The sequence below is a fragment of the Engystomops pustulosus genome, chromosome 4, assembly GCF_040894005.1.
Source record: "Engystomops pustulosus chromosome 4, aEngPut4.maternal, whole genome shotgun sequence".
NCBI lineage: Eukaryota > Metazoa > Chordata > Amphibia > Anura > Leptodactylidae > Engystomops > Engystomops pustulosus.
This window is the reverse complement of record NC_092414.1, coordinates 21,577,788-21,605,413: the sequence shown is the minus strand read 5'-3', so window position 1 is coordinate 21,605,413 and position 27,626 is coordinate 21,577,788. Positions and strand designations below refer to the sequence as shown.

General features: G+C 45.2%; 1 protein-coding gene across 2 annotated transcripts in view; it reads left to right on the top strand.

Moving 5' to 3' along the window:
* Window positions 1-27,626, top strand: part of POLR3B (RNA polymerase III subunit B) — a 66,087-nt gene that overhangs the window by 22,770 nt on the left and 15,691 nt on the right. For both annotated transcript variants that reach the window (XM_072145453.1, XM_072145454.1), the window contains 5 exons: window positions 1,902-2,055; window positions 12,470-12,544; window positions 15,526-15,624; window positions 17,210-17,337; window positions 23,221-23,430. In XM_072145453.1, coding sequence (XP_072001554.1) covers window positions 1,902-2,055; window positions 12,470-12,544; window positions 15,526-15,624; window positions 17,210-17,337; window positions 23,221-23,430 — 666 coding nt within the window. The remainder of the gene's footprint in view (window positions 1-1,901; window positions 2,056-12,469; window positions 12,545-15,525; window positions 15,625-17,209; window positions 17,338-23,220; window positions 23,431-27,626) is intronic.

Sequence of the window (27,626 nt, the reverse complement as noted above, 5' to 3'; positions counted from 1 at the left end):
TGGCTGCGCATGCACAGGTTGAAAGAGTTTTGGAACTCATTTGTGGCCCCTGTCCTTCCAGGCCTATGGGAGAGCATAGTCTGTTCTCTTTCGTATTTTTATCGCTCTCATGGACTTGACTGAAGAGTGGCTGCGCATTTGTGTGCATGAGTTTGGCGCTCGTTTGTGGCCACCCTCCAATCATCTACGGTGGCAATGAAAATAGCAGATTTTAGATGTAAATATGCGCTCACCTATTTTGTTGTTGACGTGAATGAAGAGTGGCCGCGCATGCGAAGGTTGAACAGAGGGTTTGCCACATGTGCGTGACCACTCTCCATTCAGATCCACAAGATGTCTATACCCTTAACTTTCTGTGGCTCCCATAGATTTGAATGAAGAGTGGTTGCACATGCGCTGCAGATCTCTTTATTCAACCAGGCCACATGAGATGGTTGGGTAGACCAACCATGATGTTATCCCCTCCATTAGGCTGAGGCTGGATGGACGTGTTCATGTGTGGGACAATCCCTTTAATTTAGTCTGATCAGCACTGTACAGTATAAACCGTATTGACCCCTCCCCCTCGTAACATTATTAAGGATCCTGCTGTGCCCACACTATATGTACTTGTTACCACCCGCTGCTCAATCCCTCCCAGCTCCTTGTATGAAGGCGTCTGATTAATACGATCTGTTCTATGGGGATTAGAAGATGAATAATGTGAATAAATAATTTCTGTGCAGTAAATCCTTCATTAATACGTGTGCTCTTTAGATCTCCCACTGGGCTGCTATATGTGAGACGCGGGCACTTAGTCTGTATCATTATGGAACGGTACTCTGAGATCCTTGTGTCGTTGCCTCATTAAGCCTCCGTTTTCCTAATATTTTTTTTTTTTTTTTTTTGGAAACTGATGTTAAAACTAAATGGTGTAACATTTTCTGTAACTAACTTTTTATTCTATATTTTTGCATGGTCTCTAAAGCCGCCATGACGTATGGATGTACTTAATCACATTATGATTCATGATAACATTTGCATCGCTATTGTTCAGCTTCTGCCCTATGTTATGTTGTCACAGTTAGGAAACTATATACAATCTGTTCAGCTCCCCCTGCTCTAGAACATGCTGCTTGTAAACACGACACTATATACAATCTGCTCAGCTACTCCTGCTCTAGAACATGCTGCTTGTAAACACGACACTATATACAATCTGCTCAGCTCCTCCTGCTCTATAACATGCTGCCTGTAAACAGGACACTATATTCAGTCTGCTCAGCTCCCCTTGCTCTATAACATACTGCCTGCAGATAGGACACTTATACAATATGCTCAGCTCCTCCTGTTCTAGAACATGTTGCGTGTAGATAACACTACATACAAACTGCTCAGATCCTCCTGCTCTATAGCATGCTGCCGTCAGATGGGACTAAAGTACAATTAACTCATTTCCTCCTGCTGTTTAACATGTTATCTGCGAATACAACACAATGTACAATCTGCTCAGTTCTTCCTTAGGAGAAACTTGGAAGATTGTACGTTGTGTCGATGTGCAGGCAGCATGTTATAGGGCAAGACAAGTTGAGCAGATTGTACATTGTGTCTTATCTACAGACAGCATGTTATAGAGCAGGAGGAGCTGAGCAGATTGTACATAGTGTCTTATCTACAGACAGCATGTTATAGAGCAGGAGGAGCTGAGCAGATTGTACATTCCTATCTGCAAACGGTATGTCATAGAGCAGAAAGCGCACATCGTACAACAATCTATTCACCTCCCCCTACTCTATAACATGCCGCCAAATCAAGTGCAATCTATTTTACGTCTGTCGTTCTCTCCATCCCATTCTTGTCTTTCTATTATTCTTTCTTTCCCATATTTTATGTAACATTCTAATTTGTTTGTGTCCATTCAGGAAACATTCTGGGAGTCATCCGCGACCACAAGAAACTGGTGAACACCTTCCGCTTAATGAGACGTGCCGGATACATCAACGAGTTTGTGTCCATCTCCACCAACCTGTCGGACAGATGCGTGTACATCTCCTCGGATGGTGGGCGCCTCTGCAGGTAATTATTTCTACAGGAGAGACGGGAATAATTAGGCTTAACGAATGGCCCCTGGATAATAAGTGCGCTAAGTAGATGGCTCGTTAGGGTTGTGCCTACTTGACAGGTCGCTGCTCCTTTCTGGCGCACCCGCTTCTTGTGAGCGCTCTTGACTTGTACATCTCACGTGCCATCCATTGTGCTCGTGTCTCCACTTGGAGGTGAGACTGAAAAGGTCTGCGCGCCTCCATTCCAGTCTCATCTAATAGGCCTCTGTAGGAGGTGTGACTGCCGAAAATGTATGTAGGCGCCATATCTGTCATCGTTTAGTCGAGCCTTAATGCTAAAATTAGAACGTCACCATGAAGTAGATGATTATTGGTTAAAATTTCTTTCAAGGGCACCTCTATACTTTTACAGCTCTGTAGTCTCACTTCAGGGTGCACTGACTCCCATCCTCCATTAACATGCTCGCTCAGCTTGGCCAAGAGTGCATGTTCTTTTAATTTGAAGAGGGGAGTCGCAGATTTTTCTGAGAAGAAAAGAATCCGCATATTAAAATCCAATATGTCTGACCCTTTTCTTCGCCAATATTCCTCCTTTACTTGTGATACTGGTGCATTAACCTTAAAGGGGTTGTCCGGCGGTTTGGGAAGTGACCATGGGAAGTATGTGGTATTGCAACTAAGCTCTATTCATCTGTATACAGATGAGCTGCAATACCAGCACCAACCATGGTCAGGTGTGGTGCTGTTTTTGGAAGAAAGCAGCCATGTTTTTTAATCTCTGGGCAGCCCTTATAAAGGGGTGCGCTTATCCCCCTAAATTGCAGTGTTCCACACAAGACTTCCAGCATCACCTACCCTTTAAGCCTCAACTGAGGTCCCACAGACCAATGGAAGAGCAAGGTGTCAGATTTTGGAAGTCCTATGTAGGAAGGGACAGTTTAGGGGGACGCGCAATCGCCTATTCTGCTGATCGTTGGGGGTCCTGGAAGTAGGACTAGACATGTTCAGACATTTATGTTCTAGGCTTGGGATTGGGGCCAAGTGTAAAGAAAAATAAAACCCCTTTAAAGGGATTGTACCAAGTTTGCATGTTTTTCCCTTATCTAAAGGAGGTCTGCCATCCCCAATCTGTTCCAATCAGCGTTGTACAGGCAACTTTTGTAGTGCCTTACTTTATGTTCTGAGCTGCAATATCTGTAAACAACCACTGAGTGTACGGAGCTGTTTGATTCCTGTCAAATACACTATGCTATTATCACCTGATGGGTGCAGGACCTTTCCTGACCTCTAATCAATAACCTTTCTTTAATATCTTTAAAAAGTGGATAAATTATTGTTTTATTTAAAAGGGGAGTTCCCAGTATTACATTACATTGAAATAACACTCACATTTTATTAATCTGTTTATAAATTCACTCAGATGTATGCACTATGGTGGCTAAAGGAGACCCCAAATTGTGTGTAAAATGTCCGCTGTATCTTGTTCTTTTGCACTGATTGTGCAAGTATCGCTCTTCACTGTAGTTCTGACATTTTATGCATGAATCGGGGAGCTCAGGATGAAAAATCTATTTTACTGCTTGTCTGAATAAAGTTTGTATAAAAGCTATGAAATATAGGACTAAAAAACTAAAATTTTATTTAGTGACTGAAATATTTCCCAAAACTGAGAAAGGCTAATTAATATTTGTTAGGGAGAAGCAAATTCTTTTAAAGGGATCACTCGACTGGAAAATGTGATGCTATTGTACTCAGCAAATAATGGGGCCCTATAGCAACAGTGTGCACCTGGCAGGGGCCTATCAATCACGAAGCATGATGTGCGCCGCATTGACAGCAGATACAAGTTTATTAGGCGAAAATAGAGAGGTTTTATATCAATGGGACCAGTCGCAGGCTGCCCGCCAAATTACATGCACAATACATGTTATCTGCTAGGCCTCCACAATATGGCCGACCCTCTATTGCCAATTATCCTGCAGGCCCCAATAATGTCTATGACAGCTGAGGTCCCCTGAGTTTTCTAGGTACAGGGGGTCGTCCTCCAAAACAAAGGACCTGGTACCAGCGACAGGAACTGCCAGTATCCATGGAAGAATAGGAGCTGCCAATCTTTTATTAGGCTCTGACATCCCTTAAACGCCTCATTTTCCATTTTTGCCAAAACCAAATTCTGAATTTTATACTTTTTCTTGTACATTGTGACAGGGTTTTAATCTTTGTTCATCTTTTTTGGTTAGAAAACAAAAAAAATTCAGTCAAAAACAAAAAAATTCAGTCAAAAACAAAAGTGGAGGTTTATGAAACATTTTCCCTCCATAGCAACCAATCATGAAAGTGCTTTCAATTTTTATGGCAGTTTTAAAAAATGACAGCTGTGCTGTGATTGGTTAATATGGCCAATAAAGACGCTTTCTTTTTCGTCCATTTTTATATACGGTATATGCTCCATAGTGTTTATATTATGGGGGCACTTACCTTTTAGCTGTAAGTAAAGCCATTGTAAAGGTCTGGTATTTCATATACAGTATGGTGGCGGTATTTTCGTGGGAATGAAAAAACACTTTCAGAATCATTTTGACCCAGATTTTCCATGTGTACAAACCCTTACCCTCTCTTAGTTTTGATAGGTTTGAAGGCAACCTGTCACCATATTTTGCCCATTAAAATACTAACCCCCTCAGGTAGGTTGTGACCCTTCCTGTGAAATCCTTGCCATTTACCTATTTTAAAAAAATCCTTGTGATAATGAAAAGAGTTATATTTTCCTGAGATGAGTCACTTTTAGAGGCTATAAGGAGAGTATAACTTCAGACACCCATATCTTCGGTTCTATATCGCCCAGAAACATGTTGTTGGTCACATATTAAAGCTAAGAATCTCCTCGGGTAGTAGTTCTGTGATTTTCAGAACCAGAGACTCAGGCAGTTAAAAACATAGGGGGTCATTTACTAAGGGCCCGATTCGCGTTTTCCCGACATGTTACCCGAATATTTCCGGGATTTTGGCGCACGCGCTCGGATTGTGGCGCATCGGCGCCGGCATGCGCGCGACGGAAATCGGGGGGCGTGGCCGAACGAAAACCCGACGGATTCGGAAAAACCGCCGCATTTTTTAAAAAAAATGTCGTGAAAATTGCGCTTACCTTCATCCAGGATAGGCCAGTGAATTTCAGGGCATTTCGGTGCGCCTCCGGGAACTTCAGCGCAGCAGCGTCACCTAATGGACGGCGGAGGAACTACCTTCATAAATCCCGGCCGGACCCGAATCCAGCGCAGAGAACGCGCCGCTGGATTGCGAATGGGCCGGGTAAGTAAATCTGCCCCATAGTTTGTAAATGTGAGCTACACATTAAGATCCAGTTCACATTCATTGGGGCGTAACGGCATGACGTAGCACGCAGCACGTGCACGTCGCGCTGCACCGCCGTCCTCCCTACCCCCGCTCCCCACGCTGACCTGACTCGAGCCGCGGGTCCCGGTCCTGGTCCGAGGAGGAGAACGGAGGATTCGGGCGCAGGTCCGGGCACCCTATCCAGCGGCTGCAGCGGAGCCCCCGCTCACTGTGGAAGGAGGCCGGCCGTTTCAGGCGCATTTGTGGCGCAATTGTGGCGCAAGTGTGGCGCACGGGCGCTCAGGCGCTGAAAATTGTACTGTCCTGAGGTGAGCTGGCAACGTGATGAAGACGATCGGGGGATTAGACGATACGATGATGCCTGGTGCCGGAAACGCGCTGACCTGGAGGGGTGCATTCTGAGATCGCTGCCGAGGCGGCGGGGTTGGAGAGCTTTCCTGGATGACGGCGCGACCGGAGATAAAGGTTGTAAGCAGTTCATCGTGTTTGGTCCCTGGGCTGCAAGTCGGTGACGAATCCGTGTTGATGCAATTGCCGAGGATGGGTGAGATGTGCCTGTCCCTGGCCTGACTCGCCAGCTGCGCGTAGCGGTTCGTCAAGATGGGTGAGATGTACCTGGCCTTAATTTTCCTTACCCATGTACTAATTCATCTGCATATGGCGCTAACTCTGACTTATTACTAATCGTGCTAACATCGGCTTGACATTTGCTTGCATACACTACTAACTCTGTTTTGTTGCTAACTATATTAACAACCGCTTGACATCTGCCTGTTACTTGTTTGCGATCTGACCGTTCGACTTCAACTATCTGCTTCTATTACGTAACCGTTTGAACTTTGTTAGGGCAATTCGGATTTTTATAACTCGGTGTCCACGGGGACAACATATCCTCAAGATTATAGGAGAGCTACAACGGAATATTTGTGATATATTATCTCTGGACATAAAACTGTCTTACTTCCCTTAGGGTGATTGGTTCCGGTTCTGTCTATGTCTCTGTTTTAGTATCAGCCCTTTTGGCTTACAGAATAGTTTGCGGTTCTTGTGTCAATCCTCGACCTTTCCTCCTATTGTCTAAGTGATTTGTTTACTGTAATAAGTTAATATTGCTCACTGTCAATTGGGTAGCATATTTGGTCCGATTTATAGGCTCCTCAATTTGGGCACACGAATGTTTCCCTAGCTTTGTAACATTGTGACTTAGGGTATATTCACTGTAGCAGGGATGCCTCCTAAAAATGCTGCAAGGAAGTCCTTGGGGACATCCTCCCCCAAGGAGAAAGAGAAAGGAGGGGCTAAAGGAGAGAACTCCGCAAAGTTGGATAAATTATGGAAATCCCCCCCAGTTAAAACACGGACAGGATTATCGATTCAGAAAAACTTGGAAAATGAAACTGTAGATCCCAAACCGCAGGGCTCGAGATCGGGCCCTGTAGAGGGGGAGGATCGGGACGGGGGTGAGGCAAACATGGGAGGTGAAAATGAAATGTTAAAAGAGATCTTAGACTCCATAAAAACCTGTAACTCAGCAATACTGGGGCTGACAGACCAGGTTGGGGCCTTGAGAGGAGATGTCTCCATTATGAGAGAAGAGCTGAACAGGCTAAGAGATAAGCAAAAAACGGCAGAAGATAAAATTACTAATATTGAGAAGGAGGTCTGCACCCTCAAAAAAGTCACCTCACGTTTGGAGGTAGAGAATAAGGCCCTGAAAGGGAAAATTGCGGATATGGAGGACCGCTCAAGAAGAGCGAATCTAAGATTAATAGGGGTCCCAGAAAAAGCTGAGGGGGATAACCCTGTAAGCTACATTAAAGAATGGTTTTTGAAGGAAATAGGGAAGGAGCATCTCTCCCCGTACTTTGATATTGAGCGGGCCCATAGAATCCCGGCAGGCCCCTATATTCCGGGGAATACTCCCCGTACCCTTATATGCAAAACATTACTCTCGAGAGATCGGGATATGATACTGAAACGAGCACGTGATCTAAAGGATCTTACAATACAAGGGGCTAAAGTAGCAATATACCCGGACTTTTCTAAGGACACTCTCCAGAGGAGGAAGAGTTTTCTGGAGGTAAAAAAAAGGTTGAGAGACAAGGGTATTATTTATTCGTTAATGTTTCCGGCCAAACTAAAAATTATCTTTCAAGGCCAGTCCCAGTTTTTCAGCACTCCAGAACAAGTTTCAGACTGGTTGGATCTAAAAGGTCTTTGAATATGAATATCTAGGCCATTATACCTATTTCGGGTCAGCAATGGGGGGTAGGTGGGGAGGGGGGGCGGGAAAGTGGCTGAAGTAGGAAGAGTTGTACTATGGTAGAACAGGTGGTGGGATTGGGGGGGGGTGGGATGAGCCGATGCTGGGGATGTTGTTTGGTTAGAGCATGTCGTTGTGTCTTTTTTCGTGTCTTTTGTCCAGATATAATAGATGGGTACTAGGTTTATAGTATGGAATATAAGAGGGCTTAAAGATCGCCTGAAACGCTGCATTATCTTTGATTACATTGTTAAACAACTTCCTGCGATTGTTATTTTATTGGAGACACATCTTGATAGGGAATCTTTGGCTCTTGTAGAAAGGAGGTGGGCCAGTCAGGTATACAACTCTGTTTTTTCATCATTCTCTAGAGGAGTCTCTATCTTGATTCACAGATCGGTTGCCTTTCAAGCCTTAGATGTAAGTTGTGACCCAGATGGAAGATATGTATTCCTGTCAGGTATACTAGATGGCAATAAATGCGTTCTTGCAGGAGTCTATATACCTCCCCCCTTTAGATACGAGGTCCTGATAAAGCTACTGCGGTTTATTGAAAGGGTGGGTGACTGCCCGGTTTTGATCCTGGGCGATTTTAATGCTGTAATGTCTGATGAGAAAGATCGTACAGGTGGAAAAAAAAACCCGGGAAGTATAGAAAAGGGAGACACCCCCTTTGCTAGGTTCTGCCAGGAAGTGGGCTGGAGAGATGTCTGGAGAAGTTTAAAGGGGGAACATCAGATTTTCTCATGCTACAACCGTTCCCATAACACTTTTTCCCGGATTGACCTAGTGTTGGCTAATGATTTGGCCATCGATTGGGTAGGGAAAATGCGGTATGATAACCGTTCTATCTCCGATCATTCCCCAATGGTTCTCGAGTTGTTCGGATCAAGGAATGCGCCCGTTAAGTTTTGGAAGCTCAATGCGCATTGGTTAGTGTTATTGTCAGATGAGGATAAAATCAAGGAAGAGCTTCATAGATTTATTGTGTCAAACAGAGCCGGGGTTAACCTTGGGCTAATGTGGGATGCCCTGAAATCCTTTCTTAGAGGGATATTAAATTCAGAAATCATTTATATGCGTAAGCAATGGGCTAGTAAGGAGAGGCTCTTAAATAGAGAGCTGAAAGAAAAAGAAAGGGCCTGTTTGGAGAGTGGTTCGAGGGAGCGGCGCAATAGCTTTATTGGGGCACAAGAGGAATATAATAGATTTATGGCAGAGAAGGCGACACAGAAATTATTTTTTTTGGACCAAAGGGCACATTGTGAGAGTGGTGTGCCTTCAAAGGGGCTCTTGCAGAAAGTTAAAAAACAACAAGAGGATAATAGAATAACAGCCATTAAAAACAACTTTGGGGATACAACTACTAATGCCGAGGAGATTAGAGATACCTTTTTAAAATTTTTTCAGGGCATATATACCTCAGATTTGGAGGTATCAATAGACGATATAAGATCCTTTTTAGGTAAGGTTCAAATACCCGCCATTTCGAGGGAAGGGGTAGAGGCGCTATCGCGCCCGATAACGATCGAAGAGCTTGAGGAGGCTCTTGCTTCCTCTAGACGTAAATCCGCTCCGGGTTTGGATGGGCTTCCTTTAGAAATTTATAGTAGATTTGGTGCTATTCTTTTACCCGTTTTGGTGGAGACCTGGGAATCTTCGCAAAGGGAGGGCAGGCTGCCTGACTCGTGGTATGAAGCCAGCATAGTCTTGATTCGGAAAAAAAATAAAGACCCTTTGGAGGCGGAATCCTATAGGCCGATTTCGCTTATCAACGCAGATGCCAAGCTGATGGCCAAGTTAATTTCAAATAGACTCAAAGAATGTGCTCCACTACTGATACATGAAGACCAATGTGGTTTTCTGACTGGGCGACAGAGTAAGACTAATATAAGAAGGCTCTTTGCGGGTCTCCAGATGGGCCGGGGGGGGTCTCGCTCCATCCTGTCCTTGGATGCCTCTAAGGCCTTTGACAGGGTGGAGTGGGACTTCCTCTGGGAGGTACTGTCTAGATTTGGGTTGGGCGACCTGTTTTTGAACTGGGTTAAACTCTTTTATAAATCCCCGAGGGTCTGCATCAGGGTTAATAGTGATTTCTCCCCTTTCTTTACATTGTCTAGAGGGACAAGGCAGGGTTGCCCTCTGTCCCCGCTCCTATTTGCGTTCTTTATAGAGCCCCTGGCAATAAAACTGAGGGCAGACAGTGTAATAGAGGGGGGAGGAATAGCTGGTGTTGAGGATAAGATAATGTTATATGCTGATGATGTCCTTCTCTTCCTCAAAGATTCTGATATATCGGCTCCAAAGGCCCTAAAGGTTATTCAGGAGTACGGTAGGTTTTCGGGTTTTGAGATAAATACCCATAAGTCGATCATGGTGCCTTTGGATGAGGACCCTCATCCTAATTACTCGCTCTTTGGACTTAAGATCTCCTCTTCATGTGAATATCTTGGCCTAAAGATCACGGCCAAGGTTGACGACTACATCACTTTGAATCTAGTGCCCTTATTAATAAAAATTAAAAATAAGGTGAATACTTGGAATACGCTACCATTAAATCGTGCTGAGAGAGTTATACTTATAAAGAGCGTTTTGCTTCCCCAAATTCTATATGTAATATCTAATGCTCCATGTTGGATAGGCAAGAAATGGTTTGGGTTTATTCGTGCTATTATAAACAAGCTACTGTGGGGGAGGAAAAGGGTTCGCATTAAGCAAGAAACTCTAATGCTTAATAAGGAAAGGGGCGGGCTGTCGCTTCCCTCCTTCTATCACTATTTTTTGGCAGCCCAGACCCAGTTTATTTTGGAAAATAGACAGTCTAATATATTTTTTGCGCTCACTTCGCTGGTGGAGCGTAGATTTGATTCAATGCTGGCACTATTAGAGTCAGGCCAACTGAAGTGTTTGAACGCTAAGAGATTCCCTCTGGCTCGGCTATTGTTGTATATCTGGAGAGATCTTAGGAGGTTATTTGGTATTACTGGAGGTTTTAAATTTACTCCGCTGTGGAGTAATCTCAACTTTTCGGAACTAGCTAAGATGGATGATGTTGGGTTCTGGGAAAGAAAGGGAATTACGTCCTTGGAACAGTTGGAAGAAGATGGGACCTTGCCCTCCTTTCAGGATTGGTGTCTGAGGGATACGCTTGAGGAAAGGGATTTTTTTAGGTACCGTCAAATCGAGCACGCATATAGGAAAGAGGCACAGCACGAGAGGTTTAGGATACACATAGGGGGCAAATTTATGGATCTATTAGATTTAGATGGAACACGAATTAATTTATCAAATATTTATAGGCTTCTTAGGTATACTATAGACCAGAAGCTTAGTCACGTATCTCAATTGAAATGGGCAAACCAGGTCGGTTTTATCACTGGGGCACAGTGGCGTGATATTTATAAGAACGTGGTAAGAGCAACAATTAATTTAAATCACAGATGCACACAATTATACATTTTATATAGAATTTATTTTTCACCAGATCTAATGTTTAAAATTGGTTTAAGGGAAAATGCGAATTGTAGGAGGTGTAATTGTTCACAAGCAGATATTTTACATGTTCTTTGGGATTGTCCTAAGATCAACCCTTATTGGGAGGAGATATTTATGAGATTAGAGGCCCAGCTCCAATGCTCTTTCCCGCGAGTTGCCACCTTTGGGCTCCTGGGCTTGATACCGATTTCTTTAGACGACAGATTAAAAAGTGATTTGGCCCTGAAGACCATTTTTCTCGCAAGATTAGTATTAGTTAGACATTGGCTTGATGAGAAGCCTCCAGATGTGAATGAATGGAGCAATTTAGTTAAGCGTATAAAAGCATACGAATGTGCGTACGAGAAACGATATAGGAAGGGCAACAGACTTAAAGAGATTTGGAATCAGTGGAGGTTATAGAGCGTTCTCTGTAACCCACTGTGTATAGATTGTGTCCATTCAGCGTCTCCAGCATCGGTAGAGGGTGGGGAGGGAGGGGGGTTTGGGGCGGGATTATCCGTATTAAGATTTGGACATTCTGTGTTTTGCAATAGGATGGTTGCTTCTTGTAGATGGAGTTTATGTATAGGATGTTATTAACAACATGACATGTAATGTTTTAATGTTCTATGGATTCTGTTGCAAACGATGTCTTGTATTATTATATGGAATAATAAAACAATTAAAAAAAAAAAAAAAAAAAAAAAAAAGATCCAGTTCACACTTATTTCTTTATGTATCAGAGAATCACAATCCTGATGTTATCTGAAAGATGACATACTTTCTTTAGTAAGATGCTAGAGATATATTGACATCTAAAGTGATGCTCCCCCTACCTCTTAACTTGACTAATCTCAGGCAAAAAAATGACTCTTCTCTGCTCATTTTCATGATTTTGGAGATTTTTTTTTTTAATAAGAAAATGGATGAGAATTTACATAATAGAGGGAATTCTAGAAAGGACATTTTATCCCCCTACCCTAGGAGCTCGAAGTTTAATGTGGAAAAATCTCATGACCGTGTCCTTTTAAGTCATGGCCCAAAAAAATTCCAAAGCAAATCATGAATATTGGCAAATATGGGTAACGGGATACTTTGAGATGACATGTAATATTCTTCCAAGGCCAGACTTATCCCATACCTCAATGTTGATGCCTGACCTGAACAATCGTCTGGTTAAATGAGTACAGCGCCAACCAGTCCACAGGCTGTGTGTGGTATTGCAGCAGAATTCCACTTCCTATCCATTTTTCATTGTACCCAGAAAGTTGGAAGGATTTTTGGGGCGAACAATAAAGTTTCTGATAACTTCTGTAATATCTGTTTCTTACAGGCCCTACATCATTGTTAAAAACCAGAGATCAAAGGTGACCAACAAGCACATCATGGAGCTGTCGCAGGGTTACAGGTCAGTAATAATCACCCTGCCCTAATGGGAATCTATAGATTTAATCCCATGGTATGTGTATGGTATGTATTGCTTCAGTATAGTGGTTGCCATATTGTTGTGCACTGGTCCCGGTTCACCTTATACTCCATGGTCTGATGTGATGCATGACCAGTGCTGGGGCTCGCAATGGTCACACCTTCCCTGACTTTTTTTTTTTAACCATCTGGTAAGAAGGTGACGGCTAAAATTTGTATAGTGCCATATACATCTCTTAAAGTGATTGCCTACCTAATTCTACTGGGTCCTGAGCATCAGATCGAATGTTACCTCTGAAACCTCCGGCCTCTATTCAGAAAAATAAAAGGATTGTATTCATCTATTGAATGAGGGTCTGACTGCTGCGAACCCCAAGACCTTAATAACAGACCCCAGCAGTTCACAAAAATGGGGACCCCGTTCTTACTATTCGTATGAAGTGGCAAGTTAAAGGGGTTGTCCACTTTTGGCAAATACATGTTACCGTTTGTGTACTGAGAAATTATACAATTTTCCAATATACTTTTTCTATCAATTCCTCAGTTTTCAAGAACTCTGCTTACTGTAATTCTATGGGAAGTTTTATGGGATAGAGAGCTGACCATGGTTATGTGATGGTCACACAGGTGCACAGCTTGTTATTTCATATGACCAGGCATGTAACAAGCCGTGCACCTGTGTGACATCACATGAAAAAAGATAAATCAAGCCGTGCACCTGTGTGACATCACATGACCAGTGATATAACGAGCCGTGCACCTGTGTGACATCACATGACCAGGGATATAACGAGCCGTGCACTTGGGTGACATCACATGACCAGGGATATATCGAGCCGTGCACCTGGGTGACCTCACATGACCAGTGACATACACTCACCAGCCACTTTATTAGGTACACCATGCTAGTAACGGGTTGGACCCCCTTTTGCCTTCAGAACTGCCTCAATTCTTCGTGGCATAGATACAACAAGGTGCTGGAAGCTCCTCAGAGATTTTGGTCCATATTGACATGATGGCATCACACAGTTGCCGCAGATTTGTCGGCTGCACATCCATGATGCGAGTCTCCCGTTCCACCACATCCCAAAGATGCTCTATTGGATTGAGATCTGGTGATTGTGGAGGCCATTTGAGTCCAGTGACCTCATTGTCATGTTCAAGAAACCAGTCTGAGATGATTCCAGCTTTATGACATGGCGCATTATCCTGCTGAAAGTAGCCATCAGATGTTACAGGGTACATTGTGCTCATAAAGGGATGGACATGGTCAGCAACAATACTCAGGTAGGCTGTGGCGTTGTACCAAGGGGCCCAAAGAGTGCCAAGAAAATATTCCCCACACCATGACACCACCACCACCAGCCTGAACCGTTGATACAAGGCAGGATGGATCCATGCTTTCATGTTGTTGACGCCAAATTCTGACCCTACCATCCGAATGTCGCAGCAGAAATCGAGACTCATCAGACCAGGCAACGTTTTTCCAATCTTCTACTGTCCAATTCCGATGAGCTTGTGCAAATTGTAGCCTCAGTTTCCTGTTCTTAGCTGAAAGGAGTGGCACCCGGTGTGGTCTTCTGCTGCTGTAGCCCATCTGCCTCAAAGTTCGACGTACTGTGCGTTCAGAGATGCTCTTCTGCCTACCTTGGTTGTAACGGGTGGCCATTTGAGTCACTGTTGCCTTTCTATCAGCTCGAACCAGTCTGCCCATTCTCCTCTGACCTCTGGCATCAACAAGGCATTTCCGCCCACAGAACTGATGCTCACTGGATGTTTTTTCTTTTTCGGACAATTCTCTGTAAACCCTAGAGATGGTTGTGCGTGAAAATCCCAGTAGATCAGCAGTTTCTGAAATACTCAGACCAGCCCTTCTGGCACCAACAACCATGCCACGTTCAAAGGCCACAAATCACCTTTCTTCCCCATACTGATGCTCGGTTTGAACTGCAGGAGATTGTCTTGACCATGTCTACATGCCTAAATGCACTGAGTTGCCGCCATGTGATTGGCTGATTAGAAATTAAGTGTTAACGAGCAGTTGGACAGGTGTACCTAATAAAGTGGCCGGTGAGTGTATATCGAGCCGTGCACCTGGGTGACGACATATGACCAGTGATATAATGAGCCGTGCACCTGTAAAATGACAGCAAACAGAGATCTAGAAAACCATGAGTAATTTTCATAGAAAGTATATTGGAAAAATTGTATATCTTAATTTTACAAGCAATATCAATTATTTGCAGAAAGTGGACAATCCCTTTAATTAAGTGTTTTGCCACACCATTCAATACTATGGTAGCCCTAGAAATTGCCAAGCACAGCGCTCTGGTATCTCCAAAAGTAATTGAGAATTCTGGAGACACCTGGGGGCTGTACTCGGCAATATCCATCCCTCTCTTAGTATGGAACGGATTGACAAGATGTATTTTTGACCTGACACTTCATTCAGACAATGAGAACGAGACCACCATTCTCGTGATCAGTGGGGTTGGGGGTCTTGGCAGATCAGATTGTTATTCAACATTTAGGGACCAGGGTGCCGCATAGCATTTCTATGGGTCATTTATTCTCAGAATTGGTGGTGGTCCCAGAGGTTAGGCTCCCGCTGATCATGAAGTAACATCCTATGGCTAGGATGCTGCATGTAATCTCTTCATGAGATGGGAATATCCCTTCAAATATATATACTTTTACAAGATTTGCCATATTTTAAGAAGTCTTTTCTTGAACGCTAAAAGCAAATGCTGAAAGCCTTAAAGGCGTCGGTGTTAAATAGAATAAAATGAGGGATAAACTAGGATTTGGCTTCCCCTTAGCTCAGTAGAGAGAGCGTAGGGATCACCAGGGGAGCAAAGCTCTTTAAGAGTGATGAGAAGGAATAAAGCTGATTCTCCGGGATGGAGGATGTAATTCCGGGAGTGACGGGGTCCCGCTCCTCATTATTTCTCTGACCATCCACAGGAGCTTTGAGGATTTTCTGCATGAAGGTTTGGTGGAGTATCTGGATGTGAATGAGGAGAATGATTGCTCCATATCTCTGTATGAGCACTCCATTACCAAGTAAGTTATCCTCTAATTCTTACTGGTGGACCCCCGCCGATCATGAGAACGGGACCCCCAGCAATTTAGTTGTGTGGGGAATCCCTTTCTCACTGATGGGTGGAGCAGAAGGACGACCAAAAATTGCTGAGCATAGATGTTGTTCTGTTCTGGAGAGATAGTTGCTAATCCTGAACAACCCCTTTAATTCAAGGCATCCACTTCCAAGGGGGCCTGGCTTACCCGTGTATTACATATATATATATCTCTATCGGCACATACTTTATACACCAACAACAGTGACATTACTCAGCAGGTCATCAGCGCTGCCATCAATCACAGGACACGCATAAAGCAAACCAATAAATAACACCCTGGGTGCATGCCAAAAACATCAAAAGTATGAAACATTTTTATTAATCCAACACAAAACCTACACAATTAAAGGGAATCTTCTTTTATCAAAATCCATCCTGATAAGCCAGGGACACTTACTCATAGATCCAGGCACCGTGACACTGGTAATCCTGTTATATTTCTTTTCCATGGCCTCCTCCCTTCTAAAGTCAACTTTAAAAATTATGCCAATGAGCCAGAAGGGCTCTGGGCATTGCCAGAACAGATTCACAGGCTGTTACACTGTGCCAGGGGAACTAACACCCTCCCGCTTTGTGCTAAATCTTCCTCTGCTGCATGGAGATTACATCAGGTAGAGGGAGGGGAAGTGCTTATGGGGAGACGCTGTAACCAGTGAAGCCAGTAAGGAGGGGCTCTGGTAACACCCCCAGAGCCCCCTAGGCTTATTAGCATAATTTGTGGAAGTGCTCTCACGCACTGTGAATCTAGTGCCCAGAGCACTTCTGGCTTATTGGCATCATGTTTAAAGTAGATTTTAGAAGGAAGGAGGCCATGGATACCAAATATAAGAAGATAATCACAGTCACGGTGCCTGGATCTATGTGTCCCTGATTTTTCATGCTGGATTCTGATTTTCTTTAAAAATGTACAATGCACTTTAAAGGAAACCTACCACTTGAAGTGGCAGGTTTCAGATGGAAATACAGAGCACCAGCTCAGGGTGAGCTGGTGCCGGAGCTTATTTTTGTTAGTGTTTTAAACCGCGGTATCACGGTTTAAAACACTTTTTCAACTTTGTAGCCGGCGCAGGGAGGTGGTGCTCGGTATTTCCATCTGAAACCTGCCACTTCAAGTGGTAGGTTTCCTTTAAGTATTCTGTCACAAATGTAAGGACCAAGTATGATCCTATGACATGCAACAAGTGGATAAGAAAATAAACAAGCTGATCCTACAATACAATACATCAATACAATATATGATGAGGGGGTCTGGTCTCAGTGCAGAGGGTGGGGGGCAGACCCTGTGACTACCTAACAGGTAAGTAAGAGATACCTGACACTGTGCTCAGTAATCATGAAGGGAATGCTCGTCCTACTGCTCCACCCATTTGACAGAACATAATGCCCCCCTACTGCTAATTGCTGGGGAGGGTCCTGTTCTCATGATCGTGGGGTCCGAGCTCCCTGGCATTTGTATTATTTAATGTGTCATTATTGTATGATGTCCATTTGTCTCCTTTCTTTATAAGGCAGACCACACATTTGGAGATTGAGCCCTTTACGTTACTCGGGGTCTGTGCCGGACTTATCCCCTACCCACATCACAACCAGTCCCCAAGAAACACGTACCAGTGTGCTATGGGGAAGCAAGCTATGGGTAAGAGAACCAGTATCGTTATATGTGATCCATTAGTACCACTGCAACCCTTCAGCAGTGATCCCCAACCTGCCGCTTTCCAATTTAATGAAAAACTACAACTCCCAGCATTGCCGCCACCAGGTATCAGTGACATGAGTGGCTACTGCAGATAAGTCCATGTCCCATTATACTTTCAGCAATGACATTGACTTTTTGTTATCTCCATCCTGTTTCATCATTGCTGATGGTTTCCAGGTAACTTATTGTTATATAGTTTGTCGCTGGGCATTGCAGTCGTAAAGCCAAACCTCCGGCTCAAATTCCAACACCTCAATTTCCCGAATTTCGTTCCACGACATGACTCCGCAGTCCACTTTTCCTAGTAGCTCCAGCCGGGCAGAGATAAATGCGGGCATTGCTTCCCAGTGCCTTATTCTTCTGATCTGTAGCAGGAGCCTTATTCCTGAGCATGTACATAGAGTGCAGCCACCATCCTCTCAACTAAAGGGGGATCAGGGGTGCACAAGCCGAGCCAACAGGCCTCGTGCAGCCTGTCAAGCCGTGAGTTGTGGTCTGCACCCCGCTGACAGTCCAATGAGCACTTCCATAACTGATGTAATATAACTGATGGAAGCTTTCATTGGGGCAGGAGGACGGGTATCGGTGAGTGCAGTTCTCGTTCCTCCCAGGTCCTCTGCTGCTGCTCTGCGCTGTGTCCTGACACTAGTTGTATGCGTCAGAACCCAGGAGTGGTAAGTACTTGTCAGCTGTACTGTTCTGCTCCAGGGTACTTTAGAGCAGAGCGACACATGGAGGAGAGAAGAAGCTGCGGTGCAAAGAGGAGCCAGGAAAGGAGAGGATATATTTATTTTTTTTGGTCTATGAGCTCTCCAATATTTGGCAGGCGCCTCTGCATGCGCTTGCTGGGGTGGCGATGGAGCAGGCGCCTCTGCATGCGCTTGCTGGGGTGACGATGGAGCAGGCGCCCTTGTTTGCGCTTGTCGGGGTGGCGTTGGAGCAGGCACCTCTGTGTGCGCTTGCCGGGGTGGCGTTGGAGCAGGCACCTCTGTGTGCGCTTGCCGGGGTGGCGTTGGAGCAGGCACCTCTGTGTGCGCTTGCCGGGGTGGCGTTGGAGCAGGCACCTCTGTGTGCGCTTGCCGGGGTGGCGTTGGAGCAGGCACCTCTGTGTGCGCTTGCCGGGGTGGCGTTGGAGCAGGCACCTCTGTGTGCGCTTGCCGGGGTGGCGTTGGAGCAGGCACCTCTGTGTGCGCTTGCCGGGGTGGCGTTGGAGCAGGCACCTCTGTGAGCGCTTGCCGGGGTGGCGTTGGAGCAGGCACCTCTGTGTGCGCTTGCCGGGGTGGCGTTGGAGCAGGTGCTTTTGCACTTGCCAGGGGGCTTGAGGGCGCGGAGTAGGCAGTTTTGCAACCATATGGGGGAGGGGGGGTTGCGCAAGGTGGTTCACTTTGGCGGCTAGAGTGAGTGCTTTTTCGGAACCTGGGGGGGGGGGGTGCAGAATAAGTCACTTCGGCGGCCGCGGGGTAGACTCTGTGGTGGTTGTGAGTGGGGGGCATGCTAGATGGTTTGGCGATAGCCATGGAATGGGCACGATTTTGGCGCTTCATTGGCAGGTTATGATCAGGCTTCTATTGTTGCCATTGAAGTGAATTCCGATACGCGGTATGTTGTGCCGCTCCTACATCCACACACCAGACACATGTGAAATACCCGGATTTCCAGGTGTAGGGGAATACTCGGGGCTTCCTGGTTTTCGCATCTCTTCAAATTGAGTTTCTCACCACACACAGTCAGGCAGGATCACTGTGTACAGAAAGCCAATTCAGCCTCGCTCGCTCCTTTTGTCGTCTTGAATGAGAATTTTTTTTTTTTTTTTTTTGCCTCCTTTTTTTTTTGTGCTGAGTGTCATTTGCAATTCATTGTCTGTGTTTTCCGAGGTTGGTGTGTTCAGCTGTCCTGACCCCCGGGTCCTGCACATTTCACTCCTTGGATACAATGCGCTGACGTTCCTGCCGATGGTCAGGATACAAAGGCGGACAGATATCTTAAGCAGTAAAATAAAAGCCTTTGTTTCTGTATGTTATTACGAAACACCTGAATAAAGAACAAGGAGCCTGATAAAAAAAAACCCTCTGAAGCATGTGGGAGGATAGCCAGTGGTATGAAGGGGTTAATACAGCGTTGCCACAGATGGCTAGGAAAGTGGCCATAATCTTCTACTCGGTTCATATCATATTTATAATGATATGAAAAGAAACGGCGCCAAAAAATCCAACCTCTGGGAATTCTATGATTTTATGCTTCCGGAAATTATAAAAAATAAATATGGGTCTTAAAAGGTCTTAAAATTGACTAAATGCAAGAAAATTAACAGAGAAAAATATGAAAAATTAAGTAGAAATTAATTTTGTACAACTAATTGGGATAAGTAGCTCTTAGACATTAGTTAATAATTGGCTATTAATCTGTTGAGCATCAGCAAGTGTGACCACTTCTATAAAAGCGGAGGTTCGAGCAGTTTGCCTGCATTGGAACATTCAGGTATATATTTTCACTTTGATAACGTGTTTAAGAAAATCAACCACTTTTATAAAGTTTTTTTTTTTTTTAATCTTGGGGCATGGATCATATCTTTTAGCCCCCACAAGGGACCCGGTTCAGCGATTAGACAATAGACTAAGGCTGATCACGGCATAGAATGCCAGATGAGGGCTCCAGCGCTCCTTCATTAAATAATTACGCAGGCTTCCTGCGTGCACGAGCTGACACTCATACAGGGGAATGGTACAAAGGAGGAGCAAAGAAGTGCACATAAAGAGGCTGTTTCCAAACAACCAGACAATTTAAAGCCCAGTAAGTAAGATTATTCACAAGTGGAAAGCATGCAGGACTTCGGGCAATTGAATGAGAAAGTAACCCTTAAGCCACCTTAGTAGCGGTCGGTTGGGCAGGCTGACCGCCCTTAGTGGCGGCAGGTTGGGCGAGCCGGCCACCCTTAGTGGCGGTAGGTTGGGCAAAGCCGGCCGTCTTTCGTGGCGGTGGGTTGGGCGAGCCGACCGTCTTTCGTGGCGGTGGCTTGGGCGAGCCGGCCGTCTTTCGTGGCGGTGGCTTGGGCGAGCCGGCCGTCTTTCGTGGCGGTGGCTTGGGCGAGCCGGCCGTCTTTCGTGGCGGTGGCTTGGGCGAACCGGCCGTCTTTCGTGGCGGTGGCTTGGGCGAACCGGCCGTCTTTCGTGGCGGTGGCTTGGGCGAACCGGCCGTCTTTCGTGGCGGTGGCTTGGGCGAACCGGCCGTCCTTTCTGGCGGTGGCTTGGGCGAGCCAGCCGTCCTTTCTGGTGGTGGGTTGGGCGAGCCAGCCGTCCTTTCTGGTGGTGGGTTGGGCGAGCCAGCCGTCCTTTCTGGTGGTGGGTTGGGCGAGCCAGCCGTCCTTTCTGGTGGTGGGTTGGGCGAGCCAGCCGTCCTTTCTGGTGGTGGGTTGGGCGAGCCAGCCGTCCTTTCTGGTGGTGGGTTGGGCGAGCCAGCCGTCCTTTCTGGTGGTGGGTTGGGCGAGCCAGCCGTCCTTTCTGGTGGTGGGTTAGGCGAGCCAGCCGTCCTTTCTGGTGGTGGGTTGAGTGACCTTGTGGCCATAGTTTGAACAAGCCACCTCTCTTTTAGCCATATGGCCCTCCATTATTTAGGAATATGAAGCCTTACAGTAATGTGTTTATATTGTATTTTCAGCAGACAACATATCGCTGGGAGTTGTAGTCCCACAACATCTGGATTGCTGTATAATGCGTTCTGCATATTCCTGTGACTTCATTACACTTGACCTCTATCATTCTTTAGTGTCTTTTATGTCTTATTAAACCAACAAAACGCGCAGCATTCACTGCTCGGGATCAAGTGCTTTGTGCCGGGGACCTTTTGTTGTTTGGAAATCACCTGCATAATAATCTGGGTAACGTTACACCGCCATAAAAATGTTTTGGAGGAATTTTCAGTCCAACAATACAAAACATCTGACTTGTTATGGCCTGAAACCTAATGTGAAATCATCTAGAAACTGTTGTTTTGTTCAGCGGTGGCTAATCACATCAGTATGGCGCGGCCCGGCATCCTACAGCTGTAGGTGATATGTGCTGTACAATATATAATATGAATATATAGGGGTATATGCTGTGCAGATGCATAGGTAGCATCCAACTCCTTGTCCGGTAAGGAAGTGGTACTATGTACAGTCCAGTAAAGAAGCAGTACTTTGTAAAAACCCACACCCCGGTCCAGTAAAGAAGCAGTACTGTATAGAAACCCACGCCCCGGTCCAGTAAAGAAGCAGTACTGTATAGAAACCCACGCCCCGGTCCAGTATTGAAGCAGTACTGTATAGAAACCCACGCCCCGGTCCAGTATTGAAGCAGTACTGTATAGAAACCCACGCCCCGGTCCAGTATTGAAGCAGTACTGTATAGAAACCCACGCCCCGGTCCAGTATTGAAGCAGTACTGTATAGAAACCCACGCCCCGGTCCAGTATTGAAGCAGTACTGTATAGAAACCCACACCCCGGTCCAGTAAAGAAGCAGTACTGTATAGAAACCCATGCCCCGGTCCAGTAAAGAAGCAGTACTGTGTAGAAACCCATGCCCTGGTCCAGTATTGAAGCAGTACTGTATAGAAACCCACGCCCCGGTCCAGTATTGAAGCAGTACTGTATAGAAACCCACGCCCCGGTCCAGTAAAGAAGCAGTACTGTATAGAAACCCACGCCCCGGTCCAGTAAAGAAGCGGTACTGTGTAGAAACCCATGCCCCGGTCCAGTAAAGAAGCGGTACGGTGTAGAAACCCATGCCCTGGTCCAGTAATGAATGCATTTCTGTTTGACATGCTTTGCCTGGTTCACTAAGGAAGTAGTTCTGTATCTTTAGTCCAATGCCAGGTCCAGTAAGGACTTGGTTCTGTATCTTTAGTCCAATGCCAGGTCCAGTAAGGAAGTGGTTCTGTTTTTTTAGTCCAATGCCAGGTCCAGTAAGGAAGTAGTCCTGTATCTTTAGTCCAATGCCAGGTCCAGTAAGGAAGTGGTTCTGTTTTTTTAGTCCAATGCCAGGTCCAGTAAGGAAGTAGTCCTGTATCTTTAGTCCAATGCCAGGTCCAGTAAGGAAGTAGTCCTGTATCTTTAGTCCAATGCCAGGTCCAGTAAGGAAGTGGTCCTGTATCTTTAGTCCAATGCCAGGTCCAGTAAGGAAGTGGTTCTGTATTTTTAGTCCAATGCCAGGTCCAGTAAGGAAGTAGTTCTGTATTTTTAGTCCAATTCTATTCTGTACCGTGTAGCTGCCAAAGCCTGGTCCAGTAAATAATAGTGAATAGATAAAGCCAGGTCCAGTGATGAAGTGGTGCTATGGTGAGTCCAATATATGATCTGGTATTGAAGTGGTACTGTTTAACATCCAGTGCCTGGTCCCGTATAGAAGTGGCGTGCAAAGCCTGATCAGGTTAAGAATTGGTACTGTGTACAGCCCAAATCCTGGTCCGGTATGAAAGCAGTTCTGTGTGGCATGTGAAACTTGGTCCAAGAATGAAGTGATATTGTCTAGCATAGGTCCAGTTCAGAATCTGTACTGTGTAACGCAAAACCTGATCCAGTAATGACGTAATACTGCATAGAATCCAAAGCCTGGTCCAGTAGGGAAGCGATGCTGTGTATTCTCCTTGTTGGATCAGGTTTTGTTAATCTAGTTGGTGGTGAGTGGTGATTATGGTTTCCCTGTGGGTCACCCATCTTTTCCAGGTCCTGAATAGTCATGTACTTTGATATGTATTGGGAACAATGTAATAGCCACGTGTTCTGTACCCACAGCGACCGCATTTGACACCATTAATTATATCTTCCATGATGATATCTTGTCTTCAGGAACTATCGGATACAACCAGAGGAACCGGATTGACACCCTGATGTACTTGCTGGCCTATCCGCAGAAGCCCATGGTCAAGACCAAGACTATCGAGCTTATAGACTTTGAAAAACTTCCCGCGGGGCAGAACGCCACGGTGGCGGTGATGAGTTACAGCGGGTATGATATTGAGGACGCCCTAGTGTTGAATAAAGCCTCCTTAGATAGAGGTAAGTGTTCTGCTTTTCCTTTAGTGACTTGTTGGAAGGGGAAGTCTGCGGTAAAAACTGGACAGTCCCTTTAATTTAAGGGGGCTGTAGCGGCAATGAAGGATTGGGAAGTCGAATTTCAGTATGCCTGATCCATGGGAAACCTTCCACTAGGACCACCAATCCCCAAGTTATCCCTAATCCTGTGGATAGGGGAAAAACCTATTGTAACCAAAATTGAAACCTGATGACAGGTTTTTATAACAGTCCATTGTTCCTATTACCCAATAAGAAAGTTTAAAAAAGTACCTGACTCCGTGCAAGCCCGGACACCTGAGTCATGTGGGCCTCTCTCTCCATCCTCCCAAGTCGTCGAGTCATGTAGATATGACTCTCACTGCTCCCTCTCCTCCCCCCTCCTTTCTGACTACGTCACTGTAACTGCCAAGTCAAATCCAGCTCTTGTGCTATCCTCTCACCTGCTTCTGACATTTGAAGTGAGTAGAGACACCCTGTCTCCAATGTATCAATGTGCATGTGCGTCTTCTCCCGGCATGTTGCTAGGCAGTGACCGAGGTGCCAGTGGTACGTAGTAAATTTCGCGTCTCAAACACTGCCAGGCGACGCCACTCCTCTCCACTAATCACTGTGCGAAAACAAGTCAAGGAGTGTCGCTAGCATGGGATTTGATTCAGCAGTTACAGTGATGTAGTCAGAAGGGAGGGGGGAAGAGGGAGCTGTGAGAACCATTGTTACAAGACTCGGGAGGATGGAGAGAGATTCCCACATGACTCGGGTGTCCATGCTGGCTAAGAGCTAGGATAGGGTAATGGATTTTTTTTTTAATGTATAATCTTTTTTTTGTGTTTTTAATTGTGAAAGACTGTGATACCCTTTTTTTTTTAAAAAAAGGGAATCAGGTTTTTCCATTTTTAAAGTAGTAGTTTTCACAGAATCTGGGATAAGTTGCTGTATACATTGTATACTTCTGACGTTGGGACCCCCACCAATCAGAAAGTTGTCCCTTCTCCTGTGGGGGGGTGATAACTTGTGACTGGAATACCCCTCCTTTCTTAACTCCCCCCCCCCCCCCCCTCCCCCTCCCTGTGGCCCCCGCAGATTGTTGGATTTCCCAGGCTCCGGTTTATGTTTCCTAATATACATTTTTTTTTTTTTCCCCATTCTGACGAGTCGTCATCTATTCATTCACACCTTCTGTTTGCTAAACAAATTCCGTCCTTATCTTTATTCTCAATCGGGCTAATTGGGCTGAGATTGGGGAAAGGGGGGCGGGGGGGTCATTAGTGAGAAATAAATGAGCTTCTCCAGTGATGAGGACGCGGATCACCTTTCCATCGTATACACAGCGCACACGCCGCTCTATTCATCCCTCTAATAGACGGGATGGTCAGCCGGGGGTTGCTAGGCTGCCAGGAAATTATTCCCAAACATTTATCGGTGACATTAATGTCTGCTTTGGCTTCTTTTTCGCGCCCATGTCAATACAAGTGGAACTAAATAGAAGGGGTTTTTTTTTTTTTTTTTTTTCCATCTTTTGCTGTATAAAAAATTTTCTCTTTCGGCCATTGTGCTGAATTCCCAGTTGCCGTTCAATAGCGCGTTGTCTCCCAGACGCCTTTTTGGAGAAGTAGCCAGCGGTAATGTCAAACTTATGGGGGTCCCCCGATGCCCATTACTGAGCACTCCATTAAGCAGAGGAGTGCGGAGAGTGAAAAATCCTTTTATTTCGGGTTTTCGGGACCCCAGGCTTCGCCTTGTAGAACAATAGCGCAGAGGCGTCTGTCTGCGGAGTGATGTAAATTGGAGGTGTCTTGCTTTTGTCGGGGGGTATTGAAGCTTGGTGGTTGGTGCGTGTCATCTGGTAAACGGTGACCCGTGCAGGATCCGTTCGCGGCATCAAAGAGGTTTGATTATTGGCTTTAGATATAGGTACCAGATATCTTCTTTTTGATCAGTTTCTCAAAGGAAACCTACCATTACCCTTCTAAGGTAGATCCCGGGGGCAGGTTACTGTAACGTAGTGTTTGGCTAACACTTTTTGGAATTAATAAAACTTTTTGTTCCCGCTTAATTTAATAAAACTTTATTCTGATGTATATGCAAATTTTCTTAAGTTTTGGGGCACAAAAAGTTTTATTACAAAAAGCGTTAGGCTACATTACAGTAACCTACCCCAACACTTTTTGAATAAGTTTTGGGGCACAAAAAGTTAAGAAAATTTGCATATACATCAGAATAAAATTTAAATTAACTTTTTGTGCCCCAAAACTTATTGAAAAGAGCGTTGGGGCAGGTCACTGTAAGGTAGTGTAGCCTAACGCTTTTTGTAATAAAACTTTTTGTGCCCCAAAACTTAAGAAAATTTGCATATACATCAGAATAAAGTTTTATTAAATTAAGGGGGAACAAAAAGTTTTATTAAATTATAAAAAGCGTTACGCTACACTACATTACAGTAACCTGCCCCCGGATCTACCTAAATAGGAAATCTACCATCTGGAATCTGCTTTTTTGAGGTAGATTCCAGAATTTTTTCTTTTATTGTATTAGAATGCATCCTATAGTTTTCTAAACTGTATATGTAAATTACCTGCAGAGGCTTCTTGGGGCAGAGTGTAGCTCTGAGCTCTGTGGGCTAAGGCTACTCAATGTCCCGAGTAGCCACAGCTGAATGCCCCTCGTGCATCCATGCCGCCACATTTGCAGACAGCATGGCATGTCCCATACAGATGCAGTGGCTCCCAGCATGTCCCCAGCTAGAGGGGAGCTGTTCGCATGTGCAAAAGCTCCTGATCATTTGCCGGCTTCAATGAGCCGCGTCAGGCTGGCCACGCTGTGCCCAGCACAGGCTGGGCCGTTGCGTTCACAAATAGTATGGACGTGCAGGGGATATTCAGGGAGTGGTTTAACCTTAGACCCGGAGCCACACCCCTCTGCAGGTAATTTGTATATAAAGTTTAAAAACCTATAGACCGCATTCAATTAAATTATAAAACATGTTCTGGAGTGAGACTCGCATCGGAAATTTTCCAATGGAACTACTAAAGGAAAGTTGCTTTTGGACAGTAGATTTCCTTTTGAAGGGAATTTATCATGAGTTTTGACCATAATAAACTGAAGGCAGTACTAGGTATAGGCCCTGGTGAGCTGGGTGGTCATACATTTGTGTGTGTGTGTGTAGTAACCATCAGCAGGTCTGTAAAAAGTGATTTGTTTTCCAGGTGTGCAGCACCTGAAGTGCTCTGGGCTGATCTTTTAGCCTGAAGAGCTTTCTACTCTTTACAACGGACTGTTCCACAGCCCCTCCCCTCTGCTAGGAGTAGGATCTGTATCAGTATTTTGATTAGATACTTACAGCAGTCACTCAGAGCAGAGGGGTGGGGCTGTGGAACACTTCAGAGTGACTGCTGTAAGTAATCAAAATCCTGTAACAGATCCTACTCCTAGCAGAGGGGAGGGACTGTGGAGCGGAACAGTGCAGAGAGCAGAAAGCTCTTCAGGCTGATACCCACCCACAGCCCTTGTAGAGCTGCAGAGCTGGATTATAACTTCACTTTTCACAGTCCTTTCACTACAAACGGCATACACAAAGGTATGGTCCACAGATCTCCAGGGACAATACCTAACAATGTCTACAGCTTTGTGGTCCACTCCAATATGTGAATGATTTGGTGGTCTACATGCATGACCTGCTCTCCATTCATGTCTGTGGGACTGATGAAGGTAGTCAAGAACAGCGCTCATCTGTACCATACAAGTGCATGGAGCGGTCATGTATGTGCACTATTTGAAGGGAGTCTTAAAGGGGTTGTAACTAGTTTGTTTGTTATCACCTATCCACACAATGGGGTACAACAATCTGGTCGGTGGGAGATCAAATGGTGGGTGTCCCGTTATTACTAATTGGCACGTCAAGCATCCTTATTAAGATTAGTGTGGGGACCCCAATGGTCGGATTGGTAAGTATCAAACGTGGTGCATCCCCTTTAAGGACTCCTGTTCTTTGCATGTACATGTGTATCCAGTTCTTGTAGACCAACGTTGTCCTACATGGACAAACCTGGTACTGACTGGCCGCTTTGACCCCACCCAGGACCATAATCTGATCACCCTGGGAGTCACGACCCTACACTCCCCCTAGAGGTAACATTTAGTACTGTCTTCTTTGTGAGACCCTCATGTCTGCCATTTTTCCA